This window comes from Electrophorus electricus, chromosome 14 (genome assembly GCF_041902795.1).
Source record: "Electrophorus electricus isolate QZ-2024a chromosome 14, ASM4190279v1, whole genome shotgun sequence".
Taxonomy (NCBI): Eukaryota; Metazoa; Chordata; class Actinopteri; order Gymnotiformes; family Gymnotidae; genus Electrophorus; species Electrophorus electricus.
The window spans coordinates 8,882,288-8,903,395 of record NC_137510.1 but is presented as its reverse complement, the minus strand read 5'-3'; the positions used below and the strand labels follow the sequence as shown (position 1 = coordinate 8,903,395).

General features: G+C 38.3%; 3 protein-coding genes across 11 annotated transcripts in view; 2 read left to right on the top strand and 1 right to left on the bottom strand.

Moving 5' to 3' along the window:
• Positions 1-2,555, top strand: part of atp8b2 (ATPase phospholipid transporting 8B2) — a 30,780-nt gene extending 28,225 nt beyond the window's left edge. For all 7 annotated transcript variants that reach the window (XM_081696098.1, XM_081696096.1, XM_081696094.1 and 4 more), the window contains one exon: positions 245-2,555. In XM_081696098.1, the coding sequence (XP_081552224.1) occupies positions 245-349 (105 nt within the window). In that variant the 3' untranslated portion in view covers positions 350-2,555. The remainder of the gene's footprint in view (positions 1-244) is intronic.
• On the top strand, positions 2,439-10,756 carry il6r (interleukin 6 receptor). 2 transcript variants are annotated; one of them, XM_035530751.2, is made up of 10 exons: positions 2,439-2,798; positions 3,825-4,490; positions 4,608-4,731; positions 5,348-5,520; positions 6,126-6,277; positions 6,459-6,612; positions 6,984-7,024; positions 9,296-9,353; positions 9,944-10,049; positions 10,283-10,756. In XM_035530751.2, the coding sequence occupies exons 1-10, from the start codon at positions 2,705-2,707 to the stop codon at positions 10,473-10,475; spliced, it is 1,761 nt and encodes a 586-aa protein (XP_035386644.1). In that variant the 5' UTR covers positions 2,439-2,704; the 3' UTR covers positions 10,476-10,756. The 2 variants fall into 2 exon arrangements, with proteins under 2 accessions (XP_035386644.1, XP_035386643.1); XM_035530750.2 differs by having other exon boundaries at positions 2,441-2,798; positions 10,277-10,756.
• Positions 10,757-14,045: 3,289 nt separating this feature from the next.
• Positions 14,046-20,930, bottom strand: tmem14cb (transmembrane protein 14Cb). Of its 2 annotated transcripts, XM_027003546.3 has the most exons (5): positions 20,824-20,930; positions 20,627-20,719; positions 16,495-16,596; positions 15,323-15,410; positions 14,046-15,129 (listed from the first exon to the last, which is right to left on the bottom strand). In XM_027003546.3, exons 2-5 carry the CDS (start codon positions 20,700-20,702, stop codon positions 15,072-15,074), a joined length of 324 nt encoding a protein of 107 aa, XP_026859347.1. In that variant the 5' UTR covers positions 20,703-20,719; positions 20,824-20,930; the 3' UTR covers positions 14,046-15,071. The 2 variants fall into 2 exon arrangements, with proteins under 2 accessions (XP_026859347.1, XP_081552742.1); XM_081696616.1 differs by lacking the exon at positions 20,824-20,930 and having other exon boundaries at positions 20,627-20,817.
• Positions 20,931-21,108: the final 178 nt, after the last annotated feature.

Here is a 21,108-nt window from a genome sequence, read left to right as displayed (position 1 = left end):
AGACTAAATACACATGCGTTTTGCTACACATACACAAGTTTTCATTGAATTAATTTTCCAAGACTGTTGACTTAAATATGGCTACCCTTAAAAGACAAGAGGCTCCAAATGAGGGGAAATTATCAAAATCCCCTGAGATCTTAAACCACCAAGAAAAGCAGGATGCAGCTGTTTAGAGGCCCTTTCTGCCTTTTATTTAGTGTGTCACAATTTATCAACAGTACCTGTATTCTACGTTGTACAGGAAGCACTGTGTGGCTGGAGGGCAACAGCAGGAGCACGGCTCAGTAGCACGGGAGCCAGCAGCCTGGGCCCGCCTCCCATTGCAGAGGAGACCAATGGCGAGTGAGAGATACGGCCACACGAGCAAGTCATCCTTTTGGAATTCTTGTTTGGTTCAGTGGCAGAAGTAGCTCTGGACGTGTGTCTGAGGCCGGTAACGGAGAGGAACCTTTGGCGTTGGAGTAGAAACTGCCATAAAGACAACAACAAAGTGCATACACTCACAAATGCAGACACAGTGGAAGCACAGTGTGCACTAAGACTTCACAATCACAAATGCACATACACACACACACACACACACTTTGCTGGCTCTGTTGGGCTGTGTACCAAGTTGACTGCAAGGCAATTTTTTATCTAATGCAAACACAGAATGTTTTCAGTTAGTAATTTCATGTTATTGTCACGGTCAATGATCCCAGATTCATAGCTTTGCTATTAGAGTAAATCATAAGTTCTCTCAGTCCTTTAAGTCTGATTTTACTTTACAAAGATTTTGTTTCTTTTTTAAAACAAAAAAAAAACAAGAAAGGGGGAAAGGCGTTTTCTGTGTGTCATATGACACAGGGCTTTCCCTTGATGCAGAGACAGAAATACACCATATAACTTCATTTTAATACACCATACAACTTCGTCTTTAGTGTCATGGTTGAGTTGTCATACCCAAATCTTTAGAAACATAGTAAATAAATGTTGTAATGTGAACAGTTACCTGACACGGATTTTCAGAATAATGCAATGTATCCCTGTCTTTAGCTCTGCTGAATTAGATTATAACCTTTTTATTTAATTTTTTTATGTAGTTTTTGTTTTATTTTTCTTCTTCTTCTTTTAGAATTGATGTACTCTTCTTCTTTTTTGGTCCGTTGGATTGTTGTTTGCTTGGTTGCTTGGTTGGTTGGTTGTTTCTTTCTTTCTTTCTTTGGCCAGGTATTCCCCATTGCCTTTATGGATCATATCACCATACATTTTGTCAAGGTATTTTGGTGCCTGTTGGCATAAATTGGGACATTGTATTTTACACATCACAGTGCATTGGTATTAAGTATTGACCCATAAATCTCATTGTTGGAGGACATGATTCTATACATGATAGACAACCCTGTTATCCAATACCATTCTTAGCAACACCAGTAATGTCTACAGACTGATAGGTGTAATTTTTCTTTTTATGTGCAAACTAGTTCTCAATGAGAACGTGATATTAACTCTGCCAAACAATTAAACTCACGCTTGCCTTCCTTTTTCACATTTTACACCATATTGGTGTTCCAAGCAGCAGATTTCCAGGACTCTGAGCTGAAGAATTGGAATTGTACAAGATCAAGTGTTCTGGGTTTGTGCTTGTCATTTTTTTTTTGTGAAACAAGGGCTGCTCAGATCTGCAAAGTAACCTGTAAATGATGATCCTGTTGCGGTGGAGTCGGGATTGTTAAAAAATTAAATCTGAATTAAAAAATGCTTTCTTCAAGAAGAATATTGATGTCTGTATGGATATCGTGATATATCTGTGTCTATGATGTTTAAAATGCAAGTGAAGTTTTGTTTGTTTTTTCCTCTAAATTTTAATGCTCATGTGAAATGATTTATATATCATAATTAACACAACATAATTATTGTGTAACGGGTAGGACTTTTAGAACTTAAGGGTTGTGGGGAATCAATCCATTAATGGGACCCTGCAGGGTTCGACGGTGTGCCTATTCTCTCATTGTTAAACGGCACAGGCGCCTCGAGCTACAGTACAAACGAAACGGTATGACATTTCATTATCCGAGTGAATTTATGTGGCATTGATTCAGCCCTTGTTTCTACCTTCAAAGGTACGCAAACACCCATTGTGAAATGTAAGTATTGCATAAATATCCTTTCTCCGTGAACGTATGACATAAACTGATTTAGAGCGGGTTATCTAATGATTTTTCCTAATTACAAACTCAGATCAGTATTTTCGTTTATCCACCAACTACATCCTTAGAGATTTCCTAGACAAAAAATATAAATAAATAAAAATACGGAATACCCAGAGGGATACTTCGCCTTCTGGTCTTTGGCAGTTAACCTAGTGTGTTTGTCCATGTATTTTGGAGGGGTGAACGCGCTAAGTGGTTACGCAAGAGCGCATTTGTCAACACGAGACTGCGAAGAAGTTGAAGGGAGAATGTCAGGCTTTGAGAGACTTCAATCAACAGCCTAGCCACCAAGACTTGCGTTTTATTATTCATGAAGCTAATGTTTACATTTTAGCACGGCAGATAGGACAAGACAAATTCCACAAATATGTCACGCATTGCTATTTAATTCCATTTTTATTCTTTAATATTTTGTGTTGCTTTTCTTCCTGTTTGCCCTTACATTCGGAACTTGACTCTGACTTGTAGCTGCTCCGTTATCTTGTAATTAGATGGCGAATTAATTAACAATGAGGCTTCAGACCACGTTTAATTTGTTCCTCAGCGCACTATTTGCGTTCAAAGTCCAGGGTGCTCAGGGGGGCGACGCGTGTCCTCGGAAGGGTAAGTGAATATCTTTAGGTCCAGCTTCTCAAATAGGTCACAGTAAAACAAAGTGTTAGACTGTTCATTTGTTTAATACCCAAGTGTTAAAAGTAACTGTTAAAGTCATCAATTCCTGAACAATTAAATGTTCAAGAAGAATCGTTAAATTAACCTGGAGATTAACCTCTATGTATTTCTAACATATTGTAATGTAATAACTCATGCAAAATGGTTTCAGTACTGAAGCTTTAAAGCTAGTATGTACACAATCCTTGTTATTAATCTATTTATATCGCTTTTGTTAGCTTTCTTTTAGCCGTTACAGAGGCTTGCTTGGGACAGGTGATTCATCTGGTATATTATTGGCTCACTAAACAGTCAGTTTGTATACACTGGAGGGTTAATACTGTCTAATGTACTAGTTTCACTTGATTAGCATCTGCTCTTTTCCATAGCAAAACGGGAAATATTTATTTTGACTGAAACTGAGTCATTTTTAAATTCAGAAGTAAACTGCATACATTATTGATATCTAAACAATTCAGTTTACAGTAAACTTAGTTTTTAGTTAACTTTAATTTACAGCAATAACTAATACAAGCCAATACAAGTGCAAGAGAGAGAAAGGGAGGGCACAAGAGGAATGAAGACAAATCAGTGTGAATTTAGAAAAAGGAACTGAGAGTAAGTGTAGGACTTCGTTATGCAATTTTGCAGTTTTCTTTACCCAAATGTGTCAACCGCTAGCCCCAAAGACACAAAACACAGGAAACAAAGCCACACACAGTGGGTCTGATTATTGTTATACCTGGCACAACTGGCATAATAACTGATCATCCATCCCCATTGCTGCTTACAAGCAGATAAAATTATTGCAGCATGTGAAGGAAACAGATCAGTACAAATCCTCAGCAGAATCATGGGGTAAAGTTTCATAATGTTCACAAAATGCAAAGGATATCTGTAGCATTCTTTGGTAACGCAAACGCTTGCATCAGAAGTTCAATTAGTTTAAACTGTTTGTTTTCTCTTTTTCCTATCAAGAACCACCTTCTGGTGTGCTGACCTTGACCCTGGGCAGTGAGGTCATCCTAGGCTGTAGAGGAGATGTTACAGTGGACGGAGTGTTACTAGCAGTGGTTACAAAGCATAATGGAAGAGTCAGGAGGAGAAGGGCCATAACACCACAAAGGGAGAGAGAGATTTCTGATTTTACTGAAAAATACCATTCTGAAATCAGGAATGTTACCATACATGGCACATACCAAAAAGTAACTACCAATGGACTATATGGTAAAGACAAAGGGGAAACCAAAACTACTGCTAAGCCTCTAATCACAACAGAGAAGCAAATGAGTACTGGCCACATTATGCATGCTATTAGTCTACCCATTCAGCCAAACAGAGTGCGTGGCATCAATGAAGGAGGGGCTTATAAGGTAACCATGGAAATGGGAGGAGAGGAGTATGTGGAAAATATGACTGTGGAATACAAACAATATGAGGACAATGGTGATGAGGAGGAGGGACTGCGGGTGACGAGAGCTATTTCAAGGCGAGCACACTGGACTCGGAATGGTCAGGCCATGCGATGGGGTGTGGCAAAAGGCGGGGTTTTGAGGCTTCCTGCTCTCCAATTAAAAGATTCTGGGAACTATACTTGCTTCAGGGGAGGCAAACTAATTTCATCTGTTAAAATCAGTGTAGGCGGTAAGGTTTAACACAAAGAGACACAAAGACATAGACATCACTGACACAAATTCAGAAGTCATGCATTAAAAAAGGTGTTATGCACACTCTAGTTACTCAAACACTGATATCTCTCAGTGCCCCCAGAGATACCTACTCTAAAATGCTACAAGAAATTCCACACAAGCAAAATCCGCTGTGAGTGGATCTCAAAGCAGCCTATAATTCCACGACCTCACTGTTACCTTCTCCTCAGGAAAGGGTAAGTATGAGCTTGTGTGTGTGTGTGTGTGTGTGTGTGTGTGCGCGCGCTCATGTGAGTGAGAGATATACAGCGGCCCTCATTCTCCTTCCATTGCACTACGATGTAAATAATGTAACACGCAGGTAAGATCTCATCCATCACATAAGGGAAATACAAAGAAATATTTGGTGGTTGACATGCACAAGGTGAGTAAACAGCAAAGGAAAGGTATAGTTAAAACATCCACCGCTCATCTCTGTTAGGGCAGCCTAGAAACGTAAGGAAGCCAAAGGAAATAAGGAAGCCAAAGGCCTTATTTCACACAGCTCACTTCAGTTGCAAGGAGTCTGAAAATCATCTGTTTGGTTATGTAGCTTAGAAAAATCTCTGACAGAGAGTGCCCAACAAATGACTGACAGTGCAGGGAGTGTAACAGAAAAATGTGTGATTTCAAGGTGTTATATCAATACATTTTACTGAACCATTACCATAGTGCAGGGTTTTCTAGATGCCAGAAAATAATGCATGTATTTTTCTGATTCTTCTTGTGCATTAAGAAATGCAGTAAATCTGTCTGTCGGTGCTGTTGTGTCCTCTGTAAATACATGCCAGGCCTGTATCCTTCCCTTCATAGGTGGGTGGAGTCCTCTCATACAGCCTGTTCATACTCAGTTGAGCGCTCCCGTTGCTGGTGTGCACTGCCTGGCGAGGAGGGTGACAGAAATATCTACATTGCCAAATTGTGTGTGGCAAACACTGTGGGCAGTGCCATCAGCGAGCCCCTCAGATACAGTCCACAGAACATTAGTGAGTGTGTGTGTGAATGAGTCTTTGTGTTTGAAGCGGATAATATTCATGCTATACATGTAACTGAAATATGTTTTCTAATGCACTCAACTCAACATCATGAATCTTCATTCTTATCAGATTTTATGTTGACTTAAACTGTGTGTATGTATGTGAGGTATTTTGACACTGTAGAGTGATTATTTTAATGTTGTCACACTATATGGACTCATAAAATGAGCCAAATATTAGTTAGTATACTTCCCATCATCACCATTCTGATTCTGACCATATACCCACTGTTGGCTGGCTGTCTTTGAATGGTGGACTACTGGCATAACTACTGGCATACTTCAATAACATGGCTGTGTCTGATAAACCAATACTGTCATGTACTGTGTTAAAAATGGCCTACCACCCAAGACATCATGTGGAAATATCTGAAACAAACTGGTACTGATCAAGATAAAGTGGAGCTGATGAACTGTATATGAAAACAGCAATGCTATGTTAGAAAAGGAAAATAGGACTTAGGGAAAATAAGAGAAGCATATCCAAGAAAGTGATTGGTGAATGTGTACTAGATATGTCTTTTTCATTCTTCATTTCTTCCTCTCTTTCTGTAGTTAAGCCAGACCCTCCTACCAGAGTGGTAGTGAGAGAAGTCATGGGCCATTTTCAAACCCTTCACATCTCCTGGTCTTACCCTGCTTCCTGGCGACAAGGCTTCTATTTCCTCCAGTTCCAGCTAAGATATCGCCCTCTACATGCCAGAGAGGTAGAGATTTATCATGGGAACATAGGTAGAAAACTGATATGAGCAGGTTTTGAGAGATTGATATACATATTATGAATTCTAGTCAATAAGGTCAGGACACAGATGCACTTAGACTAAAATGAATTCTATGTCTACTTCTAAAAACAAAACAATGGGTTTGATGGTGTGTGGGTGTGAGTAGTACCAGCAGGTTGACATAGATGGAACAAAGCTCTCCTGGGTGATCCTGGATGCTATGCCACACACACAATATGAGATGCAGCTCCGAACCAAGGACGAGTACGACGGGCTCTGGAGTGACTGGTCTGCTCCTGTGTATGCACATCCATGGACAGGTAACAAGAGCACATAGACATAAAGGACACCTGCTACCCACAACACACAGAAACGCACACCCCAAACGCATTTTCTAAAAAGATGCAAATACATATTTCTTATTCTGTTCCTTATTGATTATATTGTTCTATTGAAGTGTCCGGTGTTGGCCAGAGGTGGATGGGCCCCCCTTTGAGTCTTGGTTCCTCTCAAGGTTTCTTCCTCGTGCTTTAAGGAGTTTTTCCACTCTTGCCGTTTTCTTGCTCACTGGGGGCTTGAAATTGGACATTTGTAAAGCTGCTTTGCGACAACAGCTGTTGTATTTTTACTTTTGCGCTATATAGATAAATTTAACTTTGATGCAATTGTTTCCATCTGTATGCTTTTATAGCTCCTGAACCCACTCTTCCCTCCAACGTCTATACTAGTGTGGTAAGTTCTGCCTTTCCATTGTTAAATCTTTGACGTACACACACACACACACACACACACACACACACACACACACACACACACACACACACACACACACGTACACAGACAGACAGACAAACCTAAATACTTATACATATACTGCATTCTTGAATTACTGAAATAGCAAAATAATCCCTTACCCAATGTTCAAGATATAGGAAAAAGTAAACTGAGTTCAGGAAAAACCTTTCAATAAAAAATATAACTGAAAAAGGATCTGTGTATTGAAGGTGGCCAGTCGAGTTGCATTTCTGATGTATTTTTAAAGGCTTACGAATTGATTCAGACTTTTACTTAACTGACTCATGGGGGCCAGGGGGGGTGGGTGGGGAGAGTTGCACTGCTCATACCCCCCAAAACTAACATATTATATGAGTAGTGTCAGAAGGACACCAAAAAAAAAAAAAAAAAAAAATGCCCATGTCTTCAGGTACAATGCCTTTAAGTCAAGTTAAAGTCAAGGACAAGTTGAAGAGCTACATGCATCAAAATAAAGCAAACTGACAAAGGAATTCACAAGAAGTTCATAAATGCTAGTAGAGGCAACAAACTGAAAGGCTGGTATGGACAACAATCATGCTAGTTAACTAGCCTGTATTTGGGATTAAGAAAGTATCCCTTCCAGTTCGCTAGCTAGATCGATAGTTAATAAATACTTTTTCTAGTACATTTATAGCTTTTGTACCTTCATGCTCCATTGTCCAACAGCCATTTTCTTGTTAGCCAACTTTAGTTGTAAATTTAAGATAGTTTCAGGCACTGTTCCATATCTTTGGATTGGATTGTTGTTAGCAGATTGAGAATGCACATTAAATAAATATACTAAAACCTGTAAATAATGACACTTAACAAAAATTTTCTAAGAGGGAATTGACTCTCACTCTCATCCAGAGAGCCGAGAACTGAATCGCACCCCAGAGACTCATGTCATGGACTTGGACTCGTAAAAAGTGATATTTAAACATCTCTCCTGTGTATATTTTGCACAGTGAAAAGGCCAAAAAAGAACAAAATCTCAGTGGATCACAATTACAAAAGGGCCAAGGCTTCCTGAGATCACCGAGTTTTCGGTGCTGTGATAAAATGCTATGCCAGAGGTCTGCTTGGAAGATGATTAAGATTGACATCTGTCCACCTATAGATTTGGGCAGAATAGAGCTGCCCATCAACATAACTGAAACTGAAACATAACTCTGAAATATGTCCACACTGCACACAGAACACCACAGATAATTTTATCCATGCCATGTGGCACTGCACACTGGCAAGCTTAGGGTACATGTAGCAATCACCCATGCTTCGCAAAGGTCAGCCTTTATGAAGATGTTATATAGAGGGGAGGCCACCTGTGGAATATCAGGCTAACCAGCACTGATTAATTTCCAGATCAACAGATCAACAATCAGTACCACAAAAAAACAAAACAAAACACCACTGCACTACATGCAGCTCTAACTATTGCCAAGAAAACTATCCTCATGAACTGAAAATCAAACATACCATTAGTATTACTCACTGGAAAAATTTACTAATGGATCAATCGAAAAAATATCTGCATCCATCAAAAACAGAACCACTTAATATAACTCAATCTCGACCTTCTTCTTCTTCTTCTTCTTCTTGTTATTATTATATTTCTTTTCTATTTTTCTCTTCTTTTTCTTTACTTTGTCTCCTGTTTTACTTTTTTCTCTTTCTAGTTGTTATCTTGCCTACCTATTGGCTTGTCTCATGTTATTTGTCCTCCCAAATGAATGATACATAACTACAAATAAAATCTTAAAGGTCCTGGGGGTGGGGGGGGGGGGTGAAGTTCCAAGGGATTTTGAAACATAGACTGGCTGATGCTTTTGATCCACATAAAAATGGCAGGCTCACACACTGAGCACAGAATAACTTGGCAGTGGTCATTAACTTAGCACTGGTCATATCTGTCCCCTGACATAAACACCATAGACCAAGCGATGACAATTTTATAAACCAAACATTCTAAAAGATATTCCAGATAAAGGAATGATCTCATGCCCTTTGTTATGCATGCTCCTGTACCACCAGAATCAGGGTCGCCATCTTTACAAGGGAAGGGGGAATCAGAAGTCCAATATTTAGGGCTGGCAATAAGGTGGTTAAAAAAAAGTTGCTGGAATCACAGTATGCTGGAAGAGAAAATAAATGAAAATATTATATATAATTGCATCACTAATCTAACTCACTTGTACACTCATTCAGGAACCCTTCTGGACTTTTCCAGAAGGCTCTGGGGAATTAGGACCGGACTCTGAAGAGCGTGAGTATATCAAAAGGATAATAGAGTTTGTGTGTAGCAAACACACATGTATGGGGTGGGTCAGTGGATGTTTGTGCATGCATGTCTACTTTTTATTCTGCACTTGTTGGGACCAAATATTGAATCCTGACCATCTTATGGAGTTCATTTTGATGGTCTTCTTAGGACTATGCTTTTCAAAAGCAATTAAACATTGTATACTTAACAATAATAGAGTCGATTGACTTAATTTTGCTCATGTTGCTGTGTTGGCTAAACCTTCTAAAACCACATATTACTTAACTTTCTTCATAAAAAGAAAGAACAAACCATTTTTGAGCAAAATATCTCATCCATGCAGTTTATGGGAAGGAAAACAGGAATGGGTGTTTGACCATCAACAATGTAATGTACATCATGGCTAGAGACCTGCAGGCCTCTGATTGCTGGTTTGAGTCTTTATACTTTTAGCTACATGATTATGTGAAATGAAATGAAATGTTGTTTTCACAATAATTCACATTTTCATGCACCCCTTGAGCTTGTTTCAGTGTCATGAGATGCTGTAGGAGTTAACATCATCTGCAGCCTCTCTCTCCCTGGCTTAACAGCGGATGATGGTGCAGACTGGGGTGCTGTAATGTGGGTGCATGTGCTGTGGGTGTTTGGTCTTTGTGTCCTCATCATCCTCACCATTCTTTCAGTCTATTCCCTCAGGTATGCTTCTTCTTCCTCACTGTCTACATTGTTTTGCATTTATCCTGGTAATCACTGAATTTGTTGAGTTTATAATACGGATCTTAATTTATATGGCACCTTCCATACATAAAATGCATCGTACCATGCTTAAAAGTCAAAACAAAGTCAAAACCTAAATAATATTCATTCTCTCTCTCTCTCTCTCTCTCTCTCTCTCTCTCTCTCTCTCTCTCTCTCTCTCTCAGATACAGGGTGCACCTGATGTATAAACAGGACAAGCAGGTTTGCTCTCCCTCCTGCTCTCTCTCTTCTCCCCCTCCTCCACTCCTTCAGCAACTTGTGATGGCTGCACATCAGCAGAGTCAGCATAACTTCCTGCCTGAAGAGGAAGAAGCAGGCATCCACTTACATAATGTGGACTATTTTCTGTCTCATGGGGACTGAGGGTGCAGTGTGGGCCTTATAGGACCTTATAGAACAGAGTCTTTAGCATGTTTATGTGGTTTCAGAAACATTTCCACTGTTTACTCCACTATTTTGGCTGCTTTTAGCAACCTTTGTTGAAATTCAGATTGCTGTACTATCTTCAGTTCGTTTAAAATGTGCTGGTTGCCTTTTGTTCTTTCATTCTAAGCAGCTGTTTCCAAACATTACTTTATAATTTTGTACATAATCTCTAAAAGAAAATATGTTCTGTTTAATAAAGAATTACTTATTTTTAAAAATTTTCCTCTGTGAGCTTGAATAAAATATTAATGTGGGTTGTGACTACCCTAATAGGACGTATAGGAGTATTATAATATGCTCAATGACATCTATAAATGACATCAAAGTGTGAACTGAACAGGTGGATCAGTGATGCTGGGGGGAACTTTATATGCCTTATGAAACAGTGCTCAATTAAAAATGTTGCATGATTCTCAAAAAACATTAATTCTGCAAAATATCAGACTTTGTAAGAAAATAAGTGTAGGTATGCCACTATTGTTGCATTCCCTCCTATATTTGCCCACATCAGCTTTAAATCCTCAACACTTGCCTAGAAATGGACCTGCTCACTACTACCCGAAAACGCTTGTCTCACTCCGCACCAGATCTCACACCCTTCATGCCCTTAGTAGATCACAAATTGAGAGAAAGAAGGCACCGCTTCACTAGAGACGAGGAATCTTCAAGAATCAACTGGGATCTTACACAACCAGTCATGCATATGCAAGATTTGTTTATGTCTAAGTGCCAGCAAAAACTACATATAATCAGACTGTGCTGTAAGATTTCTTGAGGGAAAAGTCCTGCTGACTGCCAGAAGGTAGTGCGTCCCACCCTCACCCACCCTTATATGTATTTATACTCCTGTTTCCTCACTTCTTGCCAAACTTTAATTCATTCATTTCTGAGCATGTCCTGCCTGTATCCTATCTGTATTGTATTGTGTTTGACATCAGTGTTACCCCTTTGTACTTTTGTTCTAGTAGTTTGAGATCCCATCAGTAGTTTATTCATTTTCAATCTCATATAATATGAAGTTTTTTCACTGATAGCACATAATGATACTCTAGAAATTTTTTTAGGTTTTGTTTCACTTTTATAAAAATCACTAGTCTCCTTCTTTCTGTATATATGAATATAATCAAATGAAACACTCTTTCAGACAAAAAGGCAGGGGCATAATTTAAGAAGAGGATAGCTGTCTTCCCCAGAGCTCAAACTGAGTGAGTTTCATCTTCATCAATAATAAACTATAAAGTGTTACAAAAAATAATTCTGTTCTTTTACATCTTGATGTGATGAAACAGCATTTTCAAGTATTCTAAAAGCTTACAGCACATTGTCAGTGCAAAAATAGTTATCCTCCTAACATGCACACTTTCTATGATGGAAATGCTGTTTTCACATGAAGTACAAGTGAAAATAAACTGTTGACCATTTTTTATGTATACAAGTTACTCACAACTCTTATTTTTCTTCTACATGTGCTTAAAGTGTTTTTAAGCTTTCTAAATGCAGTCTTCAGACAGCAACAGAGCCAGTGGCACAGACCCTTCGTTTGACTCATCTAACTGCCTACCTGGATGAATATGGAATATTCTGGTCAGTGGAGAAGGGAGATAACTGATTTGACACCTCCTGTCATATTTGGGCCTGGAGCTCATAGACTCCCACCAAATTGGAGATCAGAACTTCTTCTGCCTACAGATTTAGAGGTCTGGACAACACACAGTGCAGGCTGATCACATCACCATCTGCATTTATAACAGTTGAGGTGATGAACGCTATAGAAACTCCAAGAGTGGAGTGCCAGCAACTAAATGGGAGGGTAAGCAGACACATGACAAACCGGTAGATGGACAGAACCACCACCTACAGCATGTAGTAGCTTCCCCCCAGACAGAGCACCCATTACAATTCTCCAGACGTGAATGAAAGAGGAGTCTTACTTCTTAAGTCCTTGCCAATACCAGCACCGTGTTCCACCACCAAGTGGCGATGTCCAACTTCACTGCCTCATGCATCCTTTCCTACACCACATTCTCCTGTCCCTGCATTACACTCCCTCTACATGGAACTTCCTCCATCAGAATTAGATGCTGTTGATGATGTTGCAGAAGAAGTAAACAGGTGGCCATTGCATCCCCCATTGCTCCAGGCATATTGTTTATATTAATTTTTTTTAAAGCAATGTTGTCATGTTCTGTGACCTGTAGAATCCTATAGGAGGTCATTTTGCATTGTATATCACCTTAGAAGCAAAAGAAATGCGAAATGCATTGATTTAAAAAACAAAAAAAAAACATGTTAGATTGGTCAGAGATCCCATCTGCTACGAATAGGCACTCTAGTTGTGTTTCCATTTTTAAAAAAAAGTCATATATTCTTGTAAAGTGTTTGCACATTCTATGATGACTGAACAATCTGAAAACTGTTCACAGGTTTATGGCCACACCAGCCCGAGAACATCCAAACTCATCTTGGAAGCTAAGCTAAGCCAAGTTTACATGGCCAGAAGACCGTGGCGGTGAAGACCAAATGACAAGTTCAGTGTTTTATGACACGTGCATCATCTCGCCATGAGAAGCAAACATTATTTTAAAAGAAAACTAGCTATCTAACCAACATAACTGACAACAGCTAAAGCTGCCCATTAGTAAACCCCTGCTGAAGATATTTAAGTTGAGGACGAAAGAATCAGATTTTTGCAAAAATGTTACTTTGAAGTCATTACACCTGAAACAAGATAAATGGCAAAGGTTTTTGATGCCAAAGGGAATCTTTGTTTAAGAATGTCTCATACCACTGACAGCAAGTTGATGCATGCCTTTGAGACAGTGATGACTGACTGGACCCATCAAGTATCAGAGGTTCTAAATAGACTCAGCTCAGCCAATATTAGATGGACTAAATCCACTAGCTAAAGCAGAATTACATTTCTGGAATAACAGACTCATGAATTTAGAATGCATACACTATCAGGTAGCTATACATCAAAAGTATCTTAGTATATACCATAATTAAATTTAGATTGGTATTAAAGGCAGTTTTTCTTCTGATAATCAGAAGTAACAGTGCAGCATAAGTGTAAGAAAGGTGATGCTATTCTTTTCCAAAGCTTATTAATCCAGAGGTGCAGAAAATGGCTTAAATTTTTGAAACTGAAGCAACTGCATATAGGCCAACATTAAGAAAATCTACACAGATGTAAAAGGCTGCAAAGAAATTTTACCTCTCAAGTTTCAGATATTTTATAATGCTGGTGTGTTATGTAAAGGGCTGACTTATTCTTGTTGCACAAGCTTAGGAGAAACTGAGGATATAGTAAATGACCTCAAACCATTACAAAAGATACTTTTCTTTGGTAAAAGTGATATTTAATTCATACATATAATTACTTAATAATGTTATGCAATATGTGCATGTCATTAGATACCCTCCTGTACTGGAGCTTTGATGCACACAGTGCCTCTGGCATGGGCTACTTCAGAGTACTACTGTCATCCTGAAAGGATCATAGTCATCTTACAAGAGATCTGCAATTTATTTATTGATATGCTATCATTCTTTTTAAGTTTATTTTTAATCAGCATGTTACATTACACACACACAGTGTCCCAAATACTAATGCAGCTAATTCTGAATGTGGCAGTGATATTGCTTCCAGGCACCAGAAAAGTAATCACGTCAAACCAATTTTAGCATACCTTCATTGGCTAATGGATTCAGTTTAAGGTTCTTTATCAATTTTGAAAGCTCTCAATGGTCTTGTCCACTCATACACATTGGACTTGCTACACCCTTAAATTGGTCATTTTTATTTTTTTTTGTTGCTCCTTGGTTAAAGCCCATGCATGAAATTGCCCTGCAAATCACATGATAATGTGAATGAACAGGGGCTTTTCTGGAGCAGGTTAGACAGTCAGAGTAATCATGTAACCAACAATAAAACATTCAGACATACTGCTGCTTACCTGTGCTCTAGGGCCTTCTGTTGAGCTGTGAACTTACTTTAGTATTATATCAGTCAAACAGACTAACTGAAAATGAAGTACTATCACATTAAGAAACATTTCTCATCATTACTGATTACATTTATAAAACAGGTCTAAAGTATTACATGTACATATAGGTTTATTACTTGGAATCGTTTTGATTTTTTTTTTTTTTTTTTAAACAAGAAAATATGTGATGTGTTTGTTAAATTGTGTTAGGCATATGTTAAATTTTGACCATCAAAATATACAGTATTACTAAAGAATATTTCTTGTGTTGCATGACAAGATTATCTGAAATATGCTCTATAGGCTAAAATAAACATCATTAGCGTCTTGTGTAACACAGGGCAACACTGGAAAGGCACGTTTTCCAGTAAAACTACCTTGCTAAGAAATTTTTAATAAAAGAGAAACTTTACTTAGGTTTTTTAATATGGATTTTTTTTTAAAAATGTTTAAAATGTACAATTTACATATTCAACATACAGAAATATGTTGTCAACAAACAAAATAGCTGAGGATGGCTGCTGAAAAATAAAGCAGCTCCGTTCTTTCATGCGTTTTTCTTTGTCTGCAGGAAACCCACTCCTAGTCTTAAAATCATGAGTAAACTGCAAAAAGGTAGAGAGAATTCAGAGTAAAAAATAGCCTACAGTTAATCAAATAAGTAACATTACCCTTATTTTAAGCTTTAATGAACAGTTATTTATGCTTTGTGTTATAGTATAAGCAATTAATTAGTTCTTTTGACAAGGACATCTTTACTCAGAGTGTTCTTTAGGCCCGAAGGGAAGTGTAAAATACCTTGCTCCAGCTATCAACCCTGCTGGCATTACTTTCCATGAGCTCAGAAATCTCACTCCCATTACAGCTGACATAGTTCCATATGTCCCTGGTTGTACAGAAAAAGTAAATGCCAGTTTAAATGCATGGTGTATTACAAACAGCATATACACTTACTGAATTTTCTTATGTCTACTCATTTTATAAAGTACATAAATAACAAATTACAAACTCTAGCCAATCTGTTGGCATACATATCTTCAGTGGCCAGTTTCTGATACTAAGCTCTTTGCTGACTGGATAAGAGGCAAACCATTCTCAGCACAGAAGTTATTACATGGTTCAAATTAGGGTCTTTCCCTGATATACATTAGTTACAGCAGTATCACAGAGTTTCTAATAAAGTGTTGATCCTAAAACATTTCTGCTAAATGTATTTCACGAAATGCAAAAACATGGTTTGATTAAATAAATCACACATTTGATAATAATGGGGAACTAAGACGTTACTGAATAGACAACCGTAAGTCAGAACAAATGTATACTGGATACTGCATTATCATGGTAGGTCTAAAAGGTAATACTGGAGCAGGGAGAATACCCCATCAAGGTACATTTATCTTAGTACACACAAGCATTTAGCTGACGCCTTTATCCAAAGCAACTTACAATTATGACTAAATACAACTTGAGTGATTGAGGGTTAAGGGCCTTGCTCAGGGGCCCATCAGTGGCAACCAACAACCTTCCGAGTACAAGTCAAGTACCTTAACCACTGAGCTACCACTGCCCTGGTAGTATATAATATTATTATTATTATTATTAGTAGTAGTATTAATATCATCATCATCATCATCATCATCATCATCATCATTATTTTAAACAAACATAGCTGTAGCTAAACTGAAAAATGTAACTCCAGATGCAAAGTAGCAGAATTTCATACAAAATATCCCTTATGACAAAGATGGTGGCAAAACTGCTTTGTTCAGATTTATTACCAAGTGGTTGACTTGCACAAAATTTGTTTTAATAAGTTCAGACCTAAAAAATAGGTCTGAATACTTTTGAAGGATATTATGTTTTATCACTGTTTAGTTATCAGTAAAATTATATTGTCAATTTTTGAAACTCTGAATAAATAATTTTGCCTTGTAGTTTTATTGTAATACCAGATCTTACCATCTACTTACCAAGCAATACCCATACATTCTTTGGATCCTGAGATCTTTGAAAAGCACCAAATGTTGCCAAAATCCCAAAGAGTAGTCCAGCAAAAAGAGATATGCTACTACCTGTTAAGAAACGTCTAATGTTAGACCAACAATCATGAAGTTTCCCCCACTGTTGCACCATACTCGTTTTATAAGCTATATTCTCCTTCCTTCATTGCATGACCAACTTATCAGAACACTGTACTTGGTACCAAATAACAGTCAAAACCTTTGCGTGGCTCTCCAGAAGGGGAGAAAGGAATCATCTTTCATTGTTGTAACATCACTTCTAATAAGCATATACAATTTCATTAGAAAAGAGCATACTGTGTCTAGTTGTTACTTGAGTTAAATTTATAGCCACTGAAAACAAACCAAAAATAGACAATCACTACATCTGTATATTGCCTATATAAAAGGTTCATTATACTGAATTCCATTCATCATTTTTTCCCTCTATTTATAGGACAGTGTTTAATGACAGCTAGTTATGACACTTTTTTAATCACTCACATTGCACTCAGGCATCAATGTTTTCATACTGAATGAATAAGAGCTTGATAGTGTGTGTGTGTGTGTGTGTGAGAGAGAGAGAGAGAGAGAGAGAGAGAGAGAGACAATAATGGTGTATGAGGACAGCAAGTTTGATAATGTCTTTGATAGATTGTGATGGTGTATGCATGATACACTGTGAAAGAAGGTGCATGTGGGAGTATGAGTGTGAGAGAAGTATGATGGTAAGTATTCTAGTGCGTGTAAGGAAAAACACCTTAGTATGCAGACTAGATGTAGACTGGCAATACTTCAAATGGCTGGCTTTTAACATGGGTCTTATATAGTGGACTAATGGGAGAGTGGGGACATGTGAGGATGATTAGGTGAGATGATGGGGATGTTTAGGTCTCAGGAGAGGAGGACCTCTGCTGGTCAGTTGTGGTATTTACTGGTTCATCTCTGACAATTACAATACCAGGTATGACTTGTGAAATGCATGCCCAGTCCAATTGAGCAGTGTGTTAAAATCAGGCAGCCAAGTTATGAATGCAGTAACTTAAGTGCAGGCAGATACATCAGGGAAAAAAAATAGACAGACTTGGGGGGGGGGGGACCGTTGCATCCACTGAATACCAGTAAAAAGCCATACCCGTCAGTCATTCTTACTTTGCACAAGAGCAGATGATGTGAATGATTCTCAGGCTTTTTGTTTCTGCATAAATAAGTCCCTCCTTCCCTCTACAAAACCCATGTCCCATGAGCCCATGTTCCCCAGAAAGTTTGACATGGTGACTTAACTAAATTCTTAGTTAAAGTCAACTTGCTAGTTATTTGCAAAATCATATTCAGCAAAGTTGACCATTTAAAAAAAAAAATTGCATTTGTATAAAGTGCCATTTCAGATTTCTTGTGAATATAATTCATAAATAAACACATTTTCCTCTAAATATTTTGTATTAAATAATCTAAATATTCTAGATAATTACTAATGATTGTGACAATCATTTTGAAACAAGCAAAATAGCTGAGGCTAACCAGCAGCAAACAAGCTAAAAGTAAATCAGGTAAATCACTTTAGTGACTACGTAGTATGGTAAATGGATATCGATCTGTATGCATGTTCACATGAGGAGGTGACGAAGCAACCTAGCAACCAATCATTTCTTACATGACTTTGCATTGCGATTCAGGGTCATGCATTTGTTACTTGGCCGTTAAGATATATTTAACGGAATACAACATTTTTTTCCCCTCAAAATATCCTGTTCAATCAAATGCTGAAATGGAAGAGCCAATAATTTCTAAGTCTTCTTTTCTACTGATGCTACTTAGTGGAGCAGTTCCAGGAAGAGGCAACCTGCCAAGCAGCCCCTGAGCGAGTGGGAGTAGAATGACCAGTGTGCTGCTGGTGCAGGAAAAGGGGACACTGTAGCTGGTGTAAAATGGGAGCAGTGCTACCCAGTGAGGGGTAGGCATCCTCCAATAAAAACAAGCCTCAGTATTGATGCTACAGCCAGGAAGATCAGCAGCAAACAGCACACCACATGGCTGTGAAATGACGACCATCCAGATCAAGTCCCTCACTGACAGCCTAGTCCATATGAGGGAGAACAGTCACTCAGTCATGTTGCAGGTCCAAGTTGAGTTTATGAATTCTGGCTCACTCCTATACAAGATGCATGCATACTAAGCTCAAATTCTTTGCAACCACAAGAAGGAAAACACTGGGCTTAAAAACAGGGAAAGTGTAGCTGACCATGGTGGTTAGTGATGGAGGCTCCCTGGCTGTGTAGCCTTCATTTTTCATAGGTGATACAATTGGCTCTGGTGTAGAGTTGGTTAGCTGAACTCTGAGGGCCATGGGCAACACACATGAGCAGAACCCTCATCAGCATTAACAATGGAGAGAAAGCAGAAAGATGGAGGGATGTGAACTGTGGCAGTGTAGCATGTCAGGCCTAACAGAAGAGCAAAAACAGAGACTGTGGGAGCTTCTGTGTCATTACAACATCTGATCCTGGCAAAAAAAAAAAAAGATAACTGCTATTTCTGTGTGGGCTGTTAGTGGCCCAATGCTGTTACTAAGTCCAATTCATTTCCACTTGCACTTATTGGTGGTGCTTTAGATCAACTCACTGGCTCAGCGAAGTTCAGCTCACTGGATCTGCAGTGCAAGTAATGACAAGTAACATTTTACTCCAGACACCACTGCTAGACGGCGTGGCCATTGTGCACTGGACTCTGGCAGTTTAAAGTTATGGCTTTCAGGCTTTGTAATGCGAGGGCCACATTGCAACAGTTAAGACTAGAAGTGACGAGCTTTCAGTCCAAGCCAGTTTATTTACTGTTATTACAGTTGTGGACATTTGTAAATATTTAAAAGAAAGTCAGCAATGCAGCAGAGAATGTAATGATATCTCATAGCCATATATGTTTTGGTTATAAATCGTTTAACCTACCAAAATAGGCTACATATTAGACCACAGAAGCAAAGGCAGCAGTTACATTAGCACAGGCTACATTTATGCCACAATTTTACACGTGTGTGACAGTAATATTAAAATAAAATGTAAACAATGAAGATAATAAATGAACCTGTTTTCCTAAAGTGAGAGAGCAGTCAGAGTATGGAGCAGAAGCACCGGTGCAAAAAGGAGAAGTAAGTGGAATAAAATGGGAAGAAAAGGGGAAAGGGGCATCAGAAGAAAGGAAAGTGCACACATACAATTAATGCAATTAATAAAAGGACTTTAGTGTTAATTTGTTCTTTATTTCTCATCAATGGCATAATGTTTACTAGATGCAGTTTTGGCCCTACATACAAGTGATTGGCAAGCACAGTACAACTGTAAATTCTGTGTGCGCAATAGTCTAGAAACGCCCCAGATTCATGACCAAGTGCGCAACCAGTAGCTTCCGACTTCCAAATAGGAAAAAGACATCTGAATGACATCTCGTAATTCCTATTCGGGAATTACGAGTTTTTCCGAGAGCTCCGATTTGTCCGAGTTGAGATTACGTGACGTCACTTCAGCATGGTACTGCTCATTGTGAAAAATAAAATTAACAGCGTTTTTTAAACATTTAAGCACGTTCAAGTTTCATCTTATATATGAAATAGTTAAATACTGGTTGATACCTCAATAATTGAAAGGTTAATTCGTTTTCTGCAAGATCTTTTAAATCAAACTATTTGTCACTTACATTTTGGAGCTGTTAACTATATTATCATACTCAAATACAGTATTGTATTGTAAACAGTATTGTTAGATTTGTAATATATAGCCTAGATGAATTAGAGTTTCTGATATGCAGTTAAATAAAATGTAAAAGTAATTAGTAGGACAAAATAACATGAAATGAACACCGAGCTCCTATACCACCTCATCTCATCTTGAACGTGTGACGAGTAAAAACTGTTTATGACCTTTTAATGCTCGCTCAATAGCAAAACAAGCACCCGCTCCTGGGAGCATTCATATTTACTTCGGACGCGTGAATGTTTTAACGAGGGAAGAAGAAGGTTCTAAAATGGAAAAATCCGAATCCCCAGTTGTCGTGAATTAAGCATAATACACCGTCAAGTTTCAGAGGCAGAAACGTAAGCATACTGCACCTGCTTTTATGTAACCAATTGCACCCCCTGTTGCTATCGAAGCTGCGTATCCGTATCCAATCCAATCAATGGCCATTCTGAAATAATGATTCCCTAATAAGATTGAAAAACAACAGATTTTCAAAACGCAATATGAAGTAAACGGTGTGTAGTGCTGCAAATAACGTGAGATCAATCTAAACGTAATGCTACGACACCTTCTGCCCGTATGACTCGTCCAACAATGTACTGGGACGCGAAGTTAATTTCCGTTCTTCCGATTCATTTTGTCTCCTTGACCCGGAAATTGATTTAACCTGCGTGACGAAAGAACAAATCAATCATTCACATATAGGACGCTGCTCCACCTGGTAGACATTATTTTCATTTTTAAAAATAATTTTATTATTTTAGGTGTGGTAAAATGCACAATAAATTGTAATGTATATTGGGGTAAATTAGTTTCCTGGTGTATTTCCTCACTCTTCTGGTGTGATAGAAAT